The following is a 19,924-nucleotide window of genomic DNA, read 5'->3' as shown; positions in this document are numbered from 1 at the left end:
TTTATTGTCGGAACACTGGTCATGTCACCGCCATCATACAATCGTCGTCGTCGCCGTCATCGTCTTGCTACTTTCGTCACACGAACAATTGCTTCACACCTTGCACAATTTGGCTCATCTCGTAATGCTTTTATTGCCATAGCAATTATATGGACACTTCAACCGGATTTCTGCCGTCGGCGTCGCCGTTGCCGTCGCCCTCACCGTGAGGTTCCGTATAGATAAAATCTTCGCCGCGCGCCGTATGCCCGAGTGGAAGCGTGCGGGGACGCGCGCTGTCACGGAGAGCGAACGCAATCAATCTCCCACGCGCAAGCAAGGAAGCGGAAAGCCAGCGCCGGAAGGAGCGGGGGGGGGGGGGGGGCACTTCTCTGCCAACAACCGCGCTCGTCGCTCGCCCGCACAGTCTCTTATCTCCACACGGCTCTGACCTTTATGCACTGTGCATTCGCCGCTCAGTTTCTGTTGAAGCGACAGACCGCACGTACCTTCGCCCGCTGCAGCATATGGGCTTGCTGCCAGCGTTTTGACAGTCGTCTGCAGTCATTCAGTGTGATCTATTCATGTTTGTTTGTGCGCGCTCACACCACCCTTGTTCATTCAGTTAGTCATAGTCGGGCCACATTTTCCAACGCACGCTACACATGTAATGCTGCCCGGATCAGCAGTGCAGCGCTACAGGTGTGTCCCTTCGCACGCGCTGCCCACGGGAAGCGCTTCTCATCAACACCACCGTTTCACACGCGTCTTCTCGTGGTCATCGAGTCTCTCTTCATGTCGGTCTACTTACGCCGCAGCACACCTGCTTACTTAATCAGCTCATGTTTACTACAATTCATATTGCTACCAAAGCCGCTCACCTTACTTCGTATGACATTGCTGTGTTGCTATCGCATTCATTGCTTCGCCCTTAGGGCGAAACTGTGACATTTTTTAGAACTTGAAACGATTCGGGATAGCTAGGTACCTGCAAAATTCTTCTCACAACATTGATTCCTGCAGTGCGTGGGATCTGCTTAATTATTGTAAAATTTATTATTGCGAAAGCATTCTATGTCCCATTACACAAACATCCGGCGTTCTTTGGTGGTGGCGGCGGCGTAACCGAGTGATCATACCAAAAATGGCTGACGGCGCAAAGAGAACACGTCAAAAATGCTCGGATTGACGTAAAAGTTCTCAGGGAGGTTCCTGTAAACAAAGGCAATTAATGGCTTTGAAAAGAAAGTTTGGTACATTTCGGTCTGGGTGGAAATGGAACCCGGGCCTCCGGGGTGAGAGACGAGCACTCCTCCTCGACGCCACGGCGGCTCCGTGGTTCTAAAGGTGTGCCTAGTGCGTGCGTCATTACACACGTCACGTCCCAGCCATATGGCTGACAAACAAAAGGGACTATAGTGCTTTCGCATTCCCATACGAGTCGTTTGGACTGGCCCATTCTTGGCCCATTGGACAATCCGCCTTTTTCATTTTCCTGTACTGCCCTCTGCCGCACGCCGCCAGAAACGTTTTGGAAGGGTGCCGGGGCTTTCGCCGGTTGATTTGTGAACCTGCGCCCTTGTTGAGTTCGCATCGGTTTTACATTTCGTCGATCGCGAATAATTATTAATGGCTTCTGCGGGGCAGCATGTCGTTCCTGGAAGCCATGTAGCACTAACCAACTATATACACATAGGGTGAGCGGGCGTGAGTGCGCTGTTTTGTTTATAGTGTGGCCGATAAAGGCACGCTGAGTTCCCTCTGCCGGTGCGGCTGCTTTGTAATTTGTTGTCGCTGACTCCCGCACTTACACCTCGCTTTTTTTGTCAATTCTTTTTGCACAATCTTTAGACATTTTGCATAAATAAGAGGTCATCGAGCGCGCAGCCTTGCGCGTCGGATTTAGCAAAGCGGTGCACTTGTTTAGATCGACATCTACAGCCACAGATCGTTGTTAGCGTCAAAAATTGGGGAAAAGGTGCATCGCTGATATAACAAAAAATGTCAAAACATCGAATAAAACACAAATACCTGCTCATATGAGCCGCGTTATTCCACCGTGATACGAGTCAGTATGAGCGCCTGAGCTACTCAACAGCGACTGTGATCCAGTTACAATAAATGTGGGGCTGTTAATTTATTACTGATTTTCGCTTTTCTTTAACTTCATCATACTTAGTTTTCGCGTGTCATAAAGCATTATTACAGAAAGTTGTGCTCACATAAGCGCTCATTTAAAGGCCGTGTTGTTCTCCCGCAAAAACGCGGAAGCCATCGCCGACACTGTTGGTATATAACTGAGCGAGGCGGCTGTTTATGCTGCTGTACTTCGTAGGCATGTTTTGACTCACTTTGAGCGCGATTATTTATATATACCGACGAAGGCGTTGCGGCTATCGCGTTATCGGTTCGGCGGCCTATCGCGCCGGTTTCGGTCGAACGATGGTATAGGCACGGTGATTTTCTCGGTGCCGTCGACAAGAAAGCCCGTCGCAGTACCAAAGTCACTCTTACGCTACGCACGCTTTCAGTACCGCATAGACGTCGAGCTACCAGGGGAGTTTCAACGCGGTACACGGCACGAGTTGGCAGTAGCACGCGTCCGATTGCTTTTTTTTTTTTTTTCGGATGACGTTTCCCCGAGATGGGGCCACACAGCCGCGCGCGCGACCCTTCCAAAACGTTTCGCGACTAATCCGCCAGGGCAGGGCGCATATGCGCCGTCGGGCCGTGAAAAAGGCGGATTACCATTGGATACCTGCCGCTGGGTGGGAGCCTATTCTTTACCAGTCTTTAAGAATGGGTAGGCACCGCTGTAATTCGCATGTGGTATTTAGTCACGTGTCTTGCTTCCATGTTTGTACTCTTCTCATCAGAATTCTTGCCTCGAGAAACATCATACATCGTATCAGTCTTTGTGCCATCGCTGCGTCGACATGTGGCGATGTGCCTCTGCCTGATTGTGTACTTGCTTTTCGTAATATCGTATGAATGCTGCAGTGCGTAGAAATACGGAGTGATCATTTTTGAGTTCTTCCGAATTTTTTAAAGATCAACTGCGTGTTGAAGATAAAATAACTCATGTCCTTGAGCTGGATTATTCGAAGAGGTTGAGAAATCAAAACACATATTCTACTAATTAAGAAAAATGCAACAGTTAACTTTGAAATAAGTACTTAAGCCACATATTCCAATTCACGAATTGTAGCCGCTGAGGATGCAAGACGTATCCACTTGTAATAAATCTCCAGCATTACACCATTATCGAGATACTATTTCGAAAAGTCTGGGACGAAATACATGGGCGTTCAAGTTACTTTTGTGTTTCAATGCATAAAGGAGCGTTTTTGCTTTAAAAAAAGTAAGTGAAACAACAGTTCATTTTTACAGTGAGTTTGATGGCGCATATCTTCAAACTGGTGTCATTCTGGAAATTTATTCCGAGTGGATACGCTTTGCAACCTCACCGGCCACAATTCGTGAAATGCAATATGTGCCGTAAATTAATCATTTAGAAGCAAATTAGTCAATATTATGACTAATTTGCAAATGTGGCAAACACATTTGAATATGTGTTTCGATTTGTCGTGCAATAATGTCCGCTTCTCTGAACAACCAAGCAAGTACTATAATCATGTTATCAGCAGCAGGCGACTTCTAAAAACTCACGGGCCAGATTCACAGTCTTTCTTCCGTAGGTTCGCTTTGCCACTGGCTGGCCGCCTTCGCTAATGATATGTCTGGCATCCTGATTGGTTGAAATTCTGTCTTACAAAAAATTCTATCTTAAGAAGTTTTTGTGTATTCGGGTTTAGGTGAGCTTAAAAAATGATCAAATCATACACGTGGCACGACATTACAGTTGTAACCTATGTATTGCATGAACATAAACATTGCAAGAGGCTACATTTTGTGTTGGGCAAAGGATAAGTACAATTGTAGGCATTACATTCAATTTTATAGCCAGTTCATCTTGCACTTCACTCAATCTTCGCTTTATATAGATTCCGGCGTGTGCGTTGGGTTAGGATAAGTTTATTTTGTTGATAATTGAAAGACCAATTTCTGCTCGACGGACTGTAAATGCCTGGCCATGTGCCGACCGTTCAACAACGAGACAGCACAGGGCAAAAGAAAGGGGACTAAAATAATAATCTAGCAGAGGAAAATGAAAGCACGTATTTTAACGCACTAGAATAAGTGGAACAATTTCAAAGTTTACTAAGACACGAATTGCAATACCGAGCGCAAAAGGTGAAGATGGGCCTCTAACGAGTGATGCAGTGCCTGAGTCACACCAATGAGCCGTGAAGAACATGGGTCCATGGTGGATAAACAGTCGAACACAAATTCGCCATGCAGCACAGCGAGAAACCTGGTCCAAATGGACAAAGAGGGATTCCTCCCTGAACTACACCAGGGACGATATTTTCATAAGATCTCAACTTCAATCCTTCCGATATTGCTTTGCGCTGACTGGCCGATCCAGGTAACAAAGACAGCGCGGCGTCATCCAATCCAATGGCCAACAGCATAAAAATATCGATGACTAAACAGAAAGTCACGAAACATGGTCTCTTATTAGCGCCTCCCATATAATTCCCCCCCTTTACTCCACAGGTAAACGAAACTGACTCCGACGGTCGTCCCAAGCGACTGGGCCGTTTCTGCGGCGAATCCTCGCTGCCGGCGCCCGTGGTGTCTTCGAAGAACATCGTGACGGTGCAGTATGTGACCGACGGCAGTGTCACGTCGCGGGGATTCCGGCTCGAGTACGCGTGGCGAGGCTGCGGCGGCGTGCTGGTCAAGCGCACGGGAACCATTGAGACGCCCAACTACCCGCACGGCTACCCCAAGAACACCGAGTGCCTCTGGATCATCAAGGCTCCGATCGGACAGCGCGTCCAGCTGTCCTTCGAGGACATGCACCTCGAGTCCAGCAGAGGATGCCCCTTCGACTTCGTCAGGGTAAGTTATAGGCTGCTTGGAATGGCGCACTTTTTTTTTATTTTTTGGCCAAAGGTGCTATAAGTAATGTTCCAATCCATGCTCCAGCGACGATCACCTCTGAGTACGAAAGGCAGATCTCGATGGCTATGCTTTTGTGCGCTGCATGCGCGAGGACTTATTGCGGAGCCTTAAACGTGTAATCGCCGCCATGTTTTAGACAGCACCTATTCCGGACACTGTCGAATCGTACCATTTTGTGAAATTCTGCAATGTGGGCACGTTGACGTGATCATAGAGGTATCATAGTAACTCTGTCGTCCAATCAGAGTCTACAAGATGACGAATTAGACAAGATGGTATAATTTGATCATGTTCAGAATAATACCCAAGGGGTACTATGCCGGACATTATCAAATTCCGCCGTGCTGTCGAATTTCGTAATGGCTGCATTTTCAGCCAATCAGAGACGCCCACAGCAGCTTCCTGTTGGCTCGAAATTCCACCATTACAAAATTCGGCAACATGACCGAGTTTCAAAAATTAAAGTGTGGGGTTCTACGTGCCAAAACCACGACTTGATTTTAAGGTACGCCGTAGTGGGGGACTCTGAAATAACTTTGACCACCTGGTGTTCTTTACCGTGTACCTATAAATCTAAGTACACGGGTGTTTTCGCATTTCGCCCCCATCGAAATGCGGCTACCATGGCCGGGATTCGATCCCCCGACCTCGTGCTTAGCAGCCCAACACCATAAACACTAACTAACAACGTCGGGTGTGGCGGAATTTGAAAATGTTCAAAATAGTAACCCAGGTGAACTTCGGTTCGGCGATCTGGCTTGGATATTCGCTATGAATAAGGACGCTGTTTAAGTGTTCTTTCCGTGAGCGGCCGTCGCCGGCACAAAATGGAGTATTATTATTTGTGACTGCTAAGCAGCACACCCTCGACAAGGTTGTGAAAAATTGCCCCCCCCCCCCTTAAAAGCATAATTTCAATGTATCTTTTAACTCTGGTTTCGTGAATTTGACAAACACTTCATGTGCAAGTCTCGCTAGCTCTGACAAGAACCACCGAACTGCGAATATATCGGTGTTATACCAACATTTTCACGACGCCCAGGGCTGTGAAGCTATAATAGGAAAATTGAGAAAAGGGTCAGGCGCTTAATCTCACGCTTTTTAGTATCTCTCTACAGGAGAGTATAGGTATAGCCTTTTCCTTACGGCATCTTCGGCTGGTCGTTTCGGACCGCTCTAGACCGCTCTCGCCAACAGTGTTGTCTTCGACAAGTCGAAAGAGAGCGTGCGCCTTGCGTTCGGCTGGTTCTTTTTGATCGCTCTCCTCCCGCGTCAAGCTCTCTGAGGCGCTCCGAGCCCTGTCGACGCAGCAGTCGCCGAGATTCAAAGCGTTTTCGCCGCATCGCAGCTGTTGGCGAATGTTCATGATAATCTAGGCCACTGCGAGCTGGCGTCTCAGCGAGCGCTCGTCCCACCGGCGCGCCAGCCGTTTCTTTCCGGCAGCGCCGGAGCTTAGGCTAAACGAAATTGGATGTTGGCGGTTGTCACGTGGTTTCACCTCTGCCGTTTCCTCCTCCCAGAGTGAGTCACACGTTCGGCTTGCGCGCTTGTACTCTTCCTCCGAGTTCGAGGAACGTCAGATCTGCGCGACTCTGATTCTGAGGATGGAGGTGACCAGTCGAAGATAACGTCAGAAATTACTTGTCTTGCTCCTTCCCCCACCATCACTTATATGCGCGTCCCCATGTCCCCATCATAGGTTTACGCTGGGCCCGACTTCACGTCCCCCAAGATCGCCGAGATCTGCAGTGCTTCGAGCCGCGTCAGCGAACTCATATCGCACGGCAACGAGATGACGGTGCACTTCCGCAGCGACGTGTCGATACAGGGCAAGGGGTTGCGCGCCACCTACCGGTTTGACCGGCGCGGCTGCGGCGGCCGCTTCTCGACGCCCTCGGCGGTGATCATGTCGCCCGGGTATCCGGAGAACTACGACGCCCAGGACGACTGCAGCTGGGAGATACGCGTCGCTCAGGGACACGTGGTGCAGCTGCAGATACTCGACTTCGGCATGCCTGCCAGCACCAACTGCTCCGACAGCTACCTGGCCGTGAGTACATGCGACGGTACTGCCTCAGTAGTCTCACACGCTGGAACGAATGGCCAATTTGAGTTGGTGGCGCCTTGATGCTCTGCGCGTTTCGATGCCGTTGACGCTCAGTGCGGGAACAGGGCCGCGATTTTGTAGCGAGGCATTATGACTTATTCTACTCTAGTCTTATCATCCACCGCTCACGGCCGGCTGACCCCGGTGATAACGCGAGCGGACCGTCGCTCCGACCACTGACAAAGCGCGATAAGCGCGAAAAGGCATTATTACCGGAAAGGCATTGCTACAAAATACCGGCCCAGCTTTACCGCATTTTCCAGCAATAAAGAAAGTGGTGCACCAAAGCCGATTAGATTGCATTGGGTGAATGCGCCCTTACAGTTGTAGTAACAGTGACGCCGTCGATTGCGTTGTAAGGTATACAAGAGTACAACATAAGTAGTTCCTTCGAACTCAACCTTTCCGAACAGCGCAGTAAAGAAACACAAGACAAAATGAACTATATTTGGTATGTGGGGTTTCATTGCACAATGCAGAACCTAAAATAAAGAGAGGAATGGCCAAGTGGTAAGATACATAGCGTGTGCGGGTAATGTTGCGTGAATGCTGACTTCACCAACGTCGTCACCTAAAGCCCGACCCACATGGAGTGATTTTCTTGCAAAAAAAAAAAAAAGGAAAGAAAAAAAATCACATCATCTCACCCTACGGGCAACCATGGTGGGATGCGAAAGCATCACGGGGGGTGCGCATCGAGTTTCCGTTTCGTTTCACTTGCAACACAACCCAATGAAAGTTAGAGTGAGAGAATGTATTGAGAAGAGAGGAGACGTTTGTACGGGGTTGTTGCGTCTTTATTTAGAGATCGTACGTGATTCCTAGTGTCGGTGCGCGCGGTATCTGGTTCGTGGCATTTCATGGTGTTTCGCGCGGTTCATGGCGTTTCGCACATCGGTGCATAGTGAGAGAATGGCGGAAGCACAGCGAACGCGCGCTTTATACGGCGCCGCGACACTTGCGTCGCCTACCGGCGTACCCTTAGAGAGAGAGGGAGAGAGAGAGCTGTCAGCGCTGACCAATCAGGGCGCGGTCACGTCCGACTTTCTGCCGCCGCGTTTGACTCGGCTAGCCAGCCAGAGAGCCTAGAGCACGTGGCCTAGAGTAAACATGGCGACAAAAGCTGCGCGCATCGCGTACAATGATCAACTGACCACAGCCTTCCAGGCACGATGTAAAATATGGTTCAGTTGCAGATACAAAACTATTTTTTCACTGTATTTTACTGGGAATGGAATCACGCTGTTTCTAGCAACACAAATCGTGGCGGCGGGGGCCGCCTGTTTTTCGCCGCATGTGGGTGCACCACGGCGGCGGCACGCTGACGTACCGCCGCGCTGGTGCGAGCCGCACGAAGTTGGCCGTAAATGTACGCTCCATTTGTGCCGGGCTTAAAAGTTAAGTGGCTCGTGGGAAACTTTTCATTAACCAATATATGTTTCTACGACAGTGGTATGTTCTAGTCTTATTGATCATTGTGACCTCAGTCATAATATCTGTATTGAAATCTGATTTTCATTTTTCTTTCTTTATTTCTTTTTTAATCCTCGTTTACTTCTGCCTGAAATGCCTTAGCGAGGGATCCAGGTAGTAATGACTCTAAATGTCTAGTCTCCGTCGGCTGACTGAGGGCCGTGTTCAGTGCCATTTGGGAAGTGGCAGGGGTTCTGTAAATTTTTCTTGAAGAACTGCCAGAAAAAAAGAAAGCGTTGGCAACAATGCAGAAAAATGGATAACGAGGACTAAACATGTTTCAGGTTTACGACAACATGCGCGCCGGTGGCGACCGAGTTTTGCTGCGTCACTGCGGAGACTCGCTTCCCGCTCAAGTGAATCTCACCAGCACCTCTAACCAGATTCGCCTGCGAATGAAGGCTTCTGGAGCCTCGTCTGGAAAGGGCTTCAAGGCGCGCTACAGCACAGGCAAGTGTACCATCCGGGTTACGCTTCAACGAGACGAGTTTCACTGTGAAGCTGTCCAGCAGCACTCTGTGTTAGTCACTGTGCATGAGCAACACAGCTGTCACAGATGCTGTCATCGTAACCAGGCTATTTAATAAAAAAATATTCAGCCGACGGTATCCTATGCCCTCTAATCCTGTGTAAACCTCATCAGGGGCCCTACAACGTGAAACTATTCCAATCCGTTTTCATTCGAATCTCCTGACGTCAAATTTACGTAACTGCCGACGCAAGCATCGGGCGGAGACCCGCAGCGTTGTCTGAAAAGCCCCCATGAAACGCTCTCGTCGTTTATAGGAGGTCACCTTTGTTCGCTTTCAAAACGAATAACATTGCCTACACTGTGCGGTTCTTCTTATCTAATTGGCTGACAAGAGGCGATAAGCACGCTTAAGTGAAGAGGGTTTCGGTGGGGCCGGACGAGCACAGTGAAAGTAGATAACCGGATGAAGAGGATGGTGCCGGCATTCGCGATTGGTCCGCTTCTCCTTACTTTAGCGTTTGGTGTGCCGTGGCGTGCAACGGCAATGGTAAAAACGCAGCTAAATCAAATCATTCGCCAAGAAAAGTTGACAGAGCGATGTCGTGTACGAGCCGAAAGGCTCGACAACGTTATACTACCACGCAAAAAAATTATTTTACGCGTATAAACCACACTCCCCGGCAACCCGAGTAGCCAGTACCTGAGCGATCGGCGCGCAACCATTTTATATTCATTTTGGAACGGGGCAGTCTCCCGCTATTCCAAATCAGAATTCAGTTTTCTTTTGCATACTAATGCACCTTCAATGCGTACGCGTCATTTTCATGCGAAGAGTTTTCGCGCTTTTGATACGTAGCGTGGCAGACTGGCGAAGTGGGCGCACCCCAAAAACTTTTGGCCAATAGCGCAGGCCTGATGGGGAAAAAAGTCGTAGAATCGAAAATAGCAATTTTTTCTCTTGCTCAAGCTAATCATGCATTATCAGTAGTGTGTATACGACGTATGAGATGAGGAGTTCTCGCGGTTTTGCTGACATCGCATGACAGACAAGCGAAGTGGGGGTGGCCCTAAAAAGTTTCACCAATCGTGGAGGGCTGATTAGAGAAATGGAATAGAAAAGTTTGGAATAGGTTTACGGCATAGCGCCCATACTTGAGGGCTGTCATCGATTCAAGGATTATTATATTTTCTGCCATTCAGCAGCTTTATGTTGCTGGTGCAGATTGTGCTCGTGCGAAAAAAAAACTGTTGCCGTGCTTGAGTATGGAATCACAGTATATCTGATAAAACACTGGCTTTCTTTCAATGCAGCTTGTGGAGCTACGTTGAACGCGGACGCGGGAGGAATCTTCGCCACACAGGAGTATCCGCACTTCAGCCCCGACTCGGACTGCACATGGATTATTCGCACATCGCAGCCAGGTATGCTGATGAGCAACTCGGTTCTAGTGCATGCTAGTATTGGTTTCACATTTAGAAGGACTTGAAAGTAAAGCATTACACGAGTGCACGTGTGATGTCAGAAAGGTTATTATAGCGTTGTAATGCCACAATGCTTGTGGTACTGCTAAGTCTGCCGTGACTACCTGTGAGTATACAATACAACCTGAAATCTTGTTTTCAGCGTCAGTTTATGTGTAGTAGAGTAGGTGGACCGTGAACCGTTTCAGCAGGGCAAAGGATAGAAATAAGATAGCAAGACGAACATTATAGGATCAGGAAACAATGCGCGTGCAAAAAGCATGATAATAAGGTCCTTCATTTTACTAGCACCTGCTCTTAATGGACCTGGCAGGTCCTGTTTCGTTTGTCCCCTTCAGTACGCAGTTCACTCAAATTAAAGAAATAAATACCAGGCGCAAATTTTGTTTGCTTCTTTATACCCAATTTCCGCTCTGGCTTCGTCTGTACTCACGCAGTCACGGAGATTTGACTTGGACTTTTTTAGACTTTTTTGCAGCCTTCGGGCAAGATTCCACGAGACTCTCAATGAGTCGGGCGATTTCTGTGCGCACTTCGGCGTCGTAGAGTTATCTCACTTTCACTTGAGGTCCGCAACCTTCCAACTTGCAAATATTACGTAATCACGTGTACTTATTCAGCGTCACGTATTCGTCGCTCCGTACATTGTAATAAGGATCCGTGGATGAGAGCAATGCAGCCAACACATTTATGATTAGACAAGTCACGTACCAAGCGATATATTCGGATGATGCCCACAGGTAATGACACCAAGGAAAGCGTACAGGGAATTAATTGTTTCTCATCGAAATAGAGCAACAATAAGAAAAAGGTAAAACGAAGTGGAAGATTAGGCACCCTTTTTTTTTTCTCCACAGTGAAGTTAAGTAGATCCTTTTTTTTCAATTCTATTTCTTTATTATTACTACATTTCAATTTCTCGGTACGCAGACGAGCAGGTGAGCCTGACGATCACGCACCTGAGCCTGCCGACCAACGAGTGCGCCCATTCGAACGTCACGGTGCACGACGGGGACAGCGCCAACTCTCCCGTGCTTCAGACTCTGTGCACTGCCCATCTGCCGCCGGCCATCGTGTCCCGAGGAGGTGCACTTCTGGTGCACAGTTGGCACGCCGTACTCAGAGCCAGCTACGGCGCATTCAGTTCCGGTGAGCTCGAGTTCACGGGTGATTCCCTATTACGAGCGCGCGAACCATTCCGACAGTAAATGATGTGATCGAATTGCGGTATCTTGCAGATACGTAGGCATTCATCACTAGAGTCGTCATTTTTTAGTATTGACAGATTTAGTCTCCTAAGAATGGTTACGCCAACCCATTTTGACGTAGTGTTAAATAAGGAGAAAAAAAATAAATGACGAGAAGAAGGGGTACAAATCCAGGAACGAAGAGAAGCTAATAGTAAACAAAATCGTGGCGTCGTTTGACGAAACATACAGGGTCACGTAGATGTACACGGTAAGCACAGACTGCGCGACACAGTGTACGCCGAGGCTGAAGTGGCGCGTTTGTCTGCGATGTGGTCCGGCATGTGCGGGTACACATGGGGAAATGACGCACACATGACGCACACAATATCTGCATACGCATACAATCGCTGAAAGTGGTCCGAACTGCACAAAACGCACAACGAGAGACGACAAACACATGAAACGCGGGGCGGGTTCCTGAATCAGCACGAGCAGCAGCGTGTTTGCTGTGGAACCCGTGATGACGCGTGTATAATCGTAGCGAACAGGCCAGCTCTGTCGTTCTACTCGTCGATCGACTATACCTCAGTCGTATTTTGGCAATTAGGTTTTGCTCTTCCTGCCGGGCACAGTTCGCCGAATAGGTGGTTCAACTCTTGCACTGTTCCAGCCTGTGATCTGTGCTGAGGCCACAACTGCCTCGTGACCCGCGCCACGCGCGGAATTGTTTGCATTGTGCAACTTCTGGGCCGATAACAATGGAATTCATCGCCTTCGAATTTTTATCCTAGAGATTCGCAGGGCCAGAATATTGACTTAGCCCTTAAGCTCAACGGTTCCTATCTAAATACATAGATATGATAAAGTCAATTTTCTCAGCAACCACTGCGTCGATATTGATTACGTCTCTCACTTAAGCGAATAAGTTAAATAATGATTTCATGAAGCTGATTTCTGACTTGGGCTCATGATGCCTTTCTCAAAAAAATGCATATCGAGAAATTCTAAGAAAAAGGAACTTAAGTATCAAGTTTGCAACTCCGCAACTCAGCAAAAAAATGATATCGCAATTTTGTAAATAACATCCTAAATTCTACCGTATTTCAAGCTGATAAAATTCATGTCATATGCATCGCTCTAAACTATATCACAAATATGTGAGTAGGCATATTGCAAAACCCCTATAAACATCGTGAAAACTTCACGAAAGCTGGACATTGATATATTAAATGCGTCCGCTTTTGGTGCTCCAAAGGATGAAGTTTGCAGAACTGAAATATCTGTTTTTGGTGCAGAGTTTTTAATTTATAAACTTACTGGTTTATGTTTTCTAAAAGTACTGATTTGCGGAAGGTTTAACAAAATATCCATACTTGAAATCAGTTTTCCTTCCTAGAGTCACTAAAGTATAACTTTCTTTGGAAATGCAACCAATTTTGATAAAATATGTTATTTAGTTGTTTCATAAAAGCACTTCTGCGTTTGACATGTATTTGAATAACAAAATTTGAGTTGGCTCCGCGCGGAAGCTTCCTTTTTTATTTAAGCAATAATGCTTCCTCTTGGTGCGGAAATGCAGAAATGGCAGAAATTGTCAAAAACTTTTAAGAAATTAGAATTCTGGACATAAACATTACTGCGCTGAGAATCCATCACAAACACTGGTTGCATAGCACATATGGTAAGACCTTGGAATAAAAGCGAACTAATATGTGAAATTGCAATTTGTACAAGTATTCATCACAAGATAAGTCCGAAACTCTTATTAAGAAGATGCCAGAATGCTTACATCCAACCATAAAATAGTCCTGCAGTCTTAGAATTCGCGATTTATAGAATTTATATATCTCTTATTTAGCGGTGCTAAAAACGTAATAAACTTCCTCAAATTTTCGAAATTTACTTTTTAGTATCTTTAAAATAAGTTCTGTCATTACCTCAGTAACGGCACGATACTTTTGTAGCTTTTTTTAAGGTGGGAGAGGGAGAAAAGAGTAATCAATGTAAGTTTCTCCCATAGCTTCCTGTTAACGTGCATAAAGAAGAAATAAAATTCCTAAACAGTTATCTCTCGCGTAGGCCTGTACGTCGGCCTGATTGACAGGTGGCCCTACCATACCTGAGCATGCGCAGATAAGTTTTGTGTCTAATTTCTATCCCGCCTCAGTGCGCCCTTCAGTTGATAGTCGGCTTTTGTGTTGTCTGGTTCTCTTCTCTTGCGTCTGCACGCCTTACCTTCTTTCACGATGAATCCATACACTAACTAGCTCGACTTTCTGTAGTTCCTGATAACTTCGACAGCTAGCTTCGCCGTTTACTATGTCTCTGCGCAGAGAAGCACCCTTTACAGGACTAAGTGGAGGCACAGAACTATCGTCTTTGGGAACGTTTTAACAGCGGAGCTGTTTAAGGCCGAGGTTGAACCGTGCCGAGCGTTCATCGGTAGAGAAAGCAGAGCATAGGAGGAGAGGAGGTGCAGAGAGAGAGAAAAAAAGAGAGATAGACAGAGAGCGAGAGAAATAAAGAAATAAATAAACGAAAATGAATTTCTTGGCGAGGAGGGACTTGAACAAGGGTACCCCCGGTCCGAAATCGAGTGGCATAACCACTGTGCTATACACCCACGCTTGCCGATCTCCGCTCTTTTATCATATTTCACAAGCGTGGGACTCGCTTAATTTTTCGTTACTTTTATTGAGAACCATCCTTTTTTTCATACCAGCCAACTTTCCGTAGGTTCCTGTCTGGCCTCGTTTCGAGGCCCATAAATCTGTGACAAGGTTGCCACAGCCAACCACAGCTATCCAACTGTGAACACGTTGCTAGACGCCCGTGGCCAACTTCACGCAGCTTTTTCGTTCCTAACTGCTTTTTTTCATTGGCTGGCCACCTCCACTAATGATATGTCCAGCATGAGGATCGGTTAAAATTTTCTCTTACGGGCACTTCTCACGTGATAGCTTTTTCTGTGTGTGTGAATGCGGGCCCCGATTCGTACAACGCAGGCTGCGGTGGCACAACCACTTCACTGGAAGGCAACGTGGCCAGCCCTGGATACCCGGACACCTACACGCCATCTCGTGACTGTGCGTGGAGGATCAGTGCCGCCGAAGGGAACATGATGCTGCTCACTTTCTCGTAAGGCGGCGTGGTTCACCGTTCTTTTAGTCTCTACTAGCATGGCCCTTGCTTTGATTAAGGACCAAATTTTACTCATGCAACTCCTATTTGAAAACGTACGAGCAGAGAAATCGTTTTCTTTAAAATCAACTGCATCGAATTTTATTAAACTTGGGGGATTTCAAAAAAATACTTTTATTAACACGAAAGTGTTTTATTCCGGGGTCCACCAAGACTTCACTGACGTATTTCCGTCACGGAAATACGTCATAGAACATAATACAAAGAAAGAAACCAGAAGAAAAAGTTCCACAAACATGCAAAATTTGGGAATCGAACCCACGACCTCTCGGTCCGCGACGATAGATGGCCGAGCGTTTAACCCATTGCGCCACAAACGCATTCGCAGAGAGCTACACAGACGCGCCTTATATATCTAACACTCCTCCGTGTACCCGCGCTCTTGCTCGGGGCGGTGCCGCCGCCTATGAGCAGAAAAGAGAAGTACTGCATTATGACACTAAAGCCCGGGATACATGGAGCGAACTTTCTCGACGAACTTCACGCGTCAAGTAACGACGCGGCGACACGACGCAGGATGTTTGCTGTGTTGCAATACATGCGGCGAACGCCGCCGCGCGTTGGCCGCCGTGTTGGCGGCGGTCCCGGCCGCCCGCTTCGAACTGAATTTGGCGTTGTCCTTGTAGAATTCACTTAGTTGGAAGCAAATGACTGCGTAAACGGCTTTCGCTTAGTCTCAGGCCGCTTCGACGACAGAGTATTATGGATAACCTTGAGTAGTTTTCGAGATCGCTTCTCGTTTCGAACGCGTCTAAGCCTAGCGAAAGAAATATCCGATGCCAACGCCATCTATCGGGGAAGTCGGGAGATAGGCATGACGACAGCATGTGGCCTCTGAGATCAGAAGATTTCTGTTGAAGGTTGTTGTAGAGAGCTTGCACTGCTTGTCTGTTTCCTCGCAGATCAGCGGATATGGGATGTACAAATACAACGCGATTCCTGAGAGATCATACTAGGAACTACTCAATCGGTGCAGAGACATGCAGACACGGCAACACCAACGCGATTGCAGACGACGCGAAAAGGCGCGCGCGCGCGAAACACCAGCATGCATTGCGACCGGAACTAGTGCCTCCTGATTGGCTGTCGTCCACCGCTGCGCGCTAGACGCTTCCGGCGGCGGCGTTCGCCCGACGAAAATGTTTGGACAGGCAGATCGGCTGCGGACGGCAAATTTCTTGACGCCGGCCGTCGGACGTTCGCCGCCCGACGAAGTTCTTCGCTCGGACGCCGGTTATTCGCTCCATGTATTCCGGCCTTAACGCGCACCGACAGTGAACGCTTCGGTGGTCTCAGTACTACGACGCCTCGATGCCAGCATTCGAAGGGACGCTGGCATCAAGAAGCACTACCAACGCCACCTAGGTGGCGTTCACCGTACTCAGCACGGCGGAGCGTGGCCTCCGCAATTAGCTCTGAAAATGTTTCTGAAGTTGATCGCGGAGGCTGCAATTACGACGCGCTGTACGCGCTGATTTGACTCGGTGACGATTCAGTTACGTGCTTTGTCTTGCGCGTTGTATTAGTGTGTCAGTTACGTGCTTCGTCTTTCGCGTTGTGCTAGCGTGTGCAGCGTAGTGCAGCTTCCATATGCACGACGGTTGCTCATGGTCATCGACGTTGGTAGTCGTGATGGAGGAGACGTGCCACCAGGCGTCAGCGTGGGTGCATCAACGCCTAAGGGCGCTTTAGCCACAAAACACCAATAGACATTATATATCAATGTGCAATAAACATTACACTACTTCTGTGAAGACACGTTTCACTTTCGTGTTCTATACCGATTCCTATATAAGAGGGATCAACCACATTTTTTTAGGTCACAGCTCAACACCTCCTGAAAATCAGAATATTCAAATAAAAAGCGACAATTAAGCTTGCAACTCTGTCTCTCATCGTTAAAAAAAAGACATATCACAATTTTGTAAACTGCGCTTATTGAGACATCCTAAGCTTAAAAAATTGATGCATCGCTCTGTAGTACACAACTTCTTTTCCAGTAGAACGTTTGTTAAGTTCTTTTTCCTTTTTTAAGCATTTTTATAGCTTCACATCAGCGGTAAGTTCTGTTATCTCATTTGCCCTTCTAAGTTGCTCTAACACTTGCAGCTTGCGAACCTGCAATATGTTTTTGGTGCAGAGTTATAGTTTTGTCAACTTGGTTTTCCATTTCCATGAGTTTTTAAAGTATGATGAGGCCATGAATCAAATTCCTGTTCTTAATAATTGAGCTTTCTCTCCTAAATGCAGTAAGCGTCACTCCAGTTGATTGAGCGGTTGGCTTATGACAGGAATTTTTGCATTTCACGTGTATTTGAATATGGATATTAAAATTAGTCCCGAGCGAAAGCGTCATCTTAGCGGGAGAGGCTGCTTATGCCTTGTTGTTCTCTTTCTTTTTTTTTTTTTGAAATATAGGAATCTGGTAGAGTCGTGTCTACACTTATGATATCATTCGCGTGCTGAAAAACAGTATTACACCGGGGGATCAAAATTGGTATTTCTGTGTGGAAGGTCTCAAATGTACCGTGAACATGTCTTCGTGGCTCATGCAGGGCCACGCAATCTGGTATAGCCAAATTCAACAATACCTCCGAGATCCCTCTCGTGGAAAAACGTGCTATATTTACATATTTACATATACTCAAATTGCAACTATATTCAGTTTACACAGCTCAACTTTTACGTAGCCTGCAGGACAGAGAGACACACACAAGCGCTGAGAGTGAACCTGATGCGTTCAGCGCTTGTGTGTGTATTCCTAACCTACAGTCAGCTAAAACGTTGCGCTGTACGTTTCCATCGTGTATCCGTACCAATTCCCCCAAATGTCTGCTCTTGTATAAAGTATACAGGCTGTTGATTTTTTTAAGTTTTACAGAATTTTTAGAAATCGCCTGTGGCAGGTAGCATAATTCTTATCGTGGAGCTGAGTTATTCGATGAGGCGTACAGAAGTAGCACGAAAAATCTAAACACATATTCAACTAATTAACAAATATTCACTAATTAACTTCTTAGTTAATTACTTTACGACATATATTGCAATTTAAGAATTGTAGCCGGTGAGCGTGTCAGGCGTATCCACTTGGAATGAATTTCCAGAATGACACTAGTTTGGAGATATGGACCATCAAACTCGCCACTGTTATTCCGCTTACTTTTTTACCAAAATTCTGTTTTATACATTGAACCATAAAAGTAACTCGAACGCCCGTGTATTTCGTCCCACACTTTAGGAAATATCTCGATATTCCGATTATATATATATATATATATATATATATATATATATATATATATATATATATATATATATTCCGAGTCTATATTTCGATTTATAAATTCAAGCCGTGAAGATCGCAAGGCGGATCCACTTGGAACGAATTCTCGGGATGACACCAGTTTCGAGATATTAATTCCCGAGCTTTGCGGAGAAATGCATTGGCGTTCCAGTTCCCTTTGTGCTTCAATGCATAAAACGCCGTTTTGTTAAGAAAGTAACTGGCACGCCAGTGCATTTCTTGGCAAAGCTGGCTCATACCGTCAGCTTTAACAATGCAAATTTCAAAATCGTTGACTTGGGCCAGTTCGTGCGTCATGTTGTGTGGTTGAGCGGAATAAGGGCGGAAGGAAACTGATGTGGAGAGTCGGCATCGTCTTCCTCCGCCCTCATTGCGATCGACGACACAACATAATACCAATTTCAGACATCGCAATTCGAAGGCAGCTGCTCCCTAGTTACAAACAGTAACAAATATTGAAAGTACAAATTCTAAATAATTAGCATAATGTGAGAAAAATTAATCATATTACAAGCAAGTTAACAGGTATGATTTAATAAGACCCTTAAATAGTTTAATGGATTTGATATCGTTATATACAACGTATACAAAAGGAAAGCTATGAAGAAATGTTCACTTAGTTGAAAACTATAGTTAGTTCGACTGTGAGGTACAACAAACCGCGTACCCCTGAAATTCTAGGTACCACATTTCACATATTCAAGGTTCTTGCCTAAGCATCGGACAGCGCAGTTAGTTAGGTTGACGGTCTTGTAGAGGATAGTTTACACATCCGAGGAGAGAGAACATAGAATGCAGTCTACTTCACATGATTATGAACCAGGGTGTCTAGGCATTTTGCATTGTTTCAGCCCATCTTCAAGTTGCTAAATGCAACGTTTTGCCGGTGTTCGATGAATCAGGGATTACACGTCTGTCAATAATAAGGTTCGTCGTTTACTGCGTCGAGAGTTCATCTTTTCGCTGCAGTGTCCAACGAAGAAATTGCCTCGAAACGCTTCATTAATATATGCCTCACATCAAAGCTGGGATGCGAAATATTGCGCATGAGCAGAGGCTGTTCCCAATAGCATAGTGTCGTCTTTTCCGCAAAGAAATCTAACAGAGAAATTGTCATAAGTGCCCTGAGGGGCATTTATGACAATTTTATAATGACGATCTGAATTTATGACAATATAATTTATGATGATGTCAAATTAAGACAATTCAATTTATGGCCATGTCATAAATGCGTTGTGGGGCATTTATGACATTGTTTTTGTATGGTTCATTGTTTGAGCAAAGCGCGTGTATTTAGGTCCGTGTATTTTTTGAAGGCAAGGTACAGATATGAAAATTGTACACAATAAATAATTAAAATCGCGAACCTTTCTAGACGGTTTTTTGTTGTGTTTTGTTTTGTTTTTATTTTTATTTTTTACCAGGCACAAAATGTATGTAATGTTATCAATCTCGGAGCTTTACTGTTGTGCATGTAACGAGCGACGGTAAGCTGTACTTGTACACAACAGGGAAAAAAGTAAGTTTCATACGCCTGGCTCTCGGTGTCATTGAGCTCATAATAAGAATAAGAGACAGAGCGAGAGAGCGTATGTGTCAACATTTGCGTTTGTCAACATGTGACCGCGACGCCCTCTTAGCCTTGCCTCTTCCCCGAAGCAGAAGCTTAAACTGTAGGGTCTAAT

The 19,924-nt window shown here is 46.3% G+C and overlaps 1 protein-coding gene across 2 annotated transcripts in view; it reads left to right on the top strand.

Moving 5' to 3' along the window:
* LOC119455463 (cubilin) overlaps positions 1-19,924 on the top strand; it is a 233,580-nt gene that overhangs the window by 110,750 nt on the left and 102,906 nt on the right. For both annotated transcript variants that reach the window (XM_037716873.2, XM_037716872.2), the window contains exons 30-35: positions 4,600-4,947; positions 6,710-7,060; positions 8,875-9,040; positions 10,374-10,484; positions 11,475-11,693; positions 14,740-14,872. In XM_037716873.2, the coding sequence (XP_037572801.1) occupies positions 4,600-4,947; positions 6,710-7,060; positions 8,875-9,040; positions 10,374-10,484; positions 11,475-11,693; positions 14,740-14,872 (1,328 nt within the window). The remainder of the gene's footprint in view (positions 1-4,599; positions 4,948-6,709; positions 7,061-8,874; positions 9,041-10,373; positions 10,485-11,474; positions 11,694-14,739; positions 14,873-19,924) is intronic.

This window comes from Dermacentor silvarum, chromosome 6, assembly GCF_013339745.2.
Source record: "Dermacentor silvarum isolate Dsil-2018 chromosome 6, BIME_Dsil_1.4, whole genome shotgun sequence".
NCBI classification, from domain to species: Eukaryota; Metazoa; Arthropoda; class Arachnida; order Ixodida; family Ixodidae; genus Dermacentor; species Dermacentor silvarum.
This window is presented reverse-complemented; position numbering and strand designations above follow the sequence as displayed.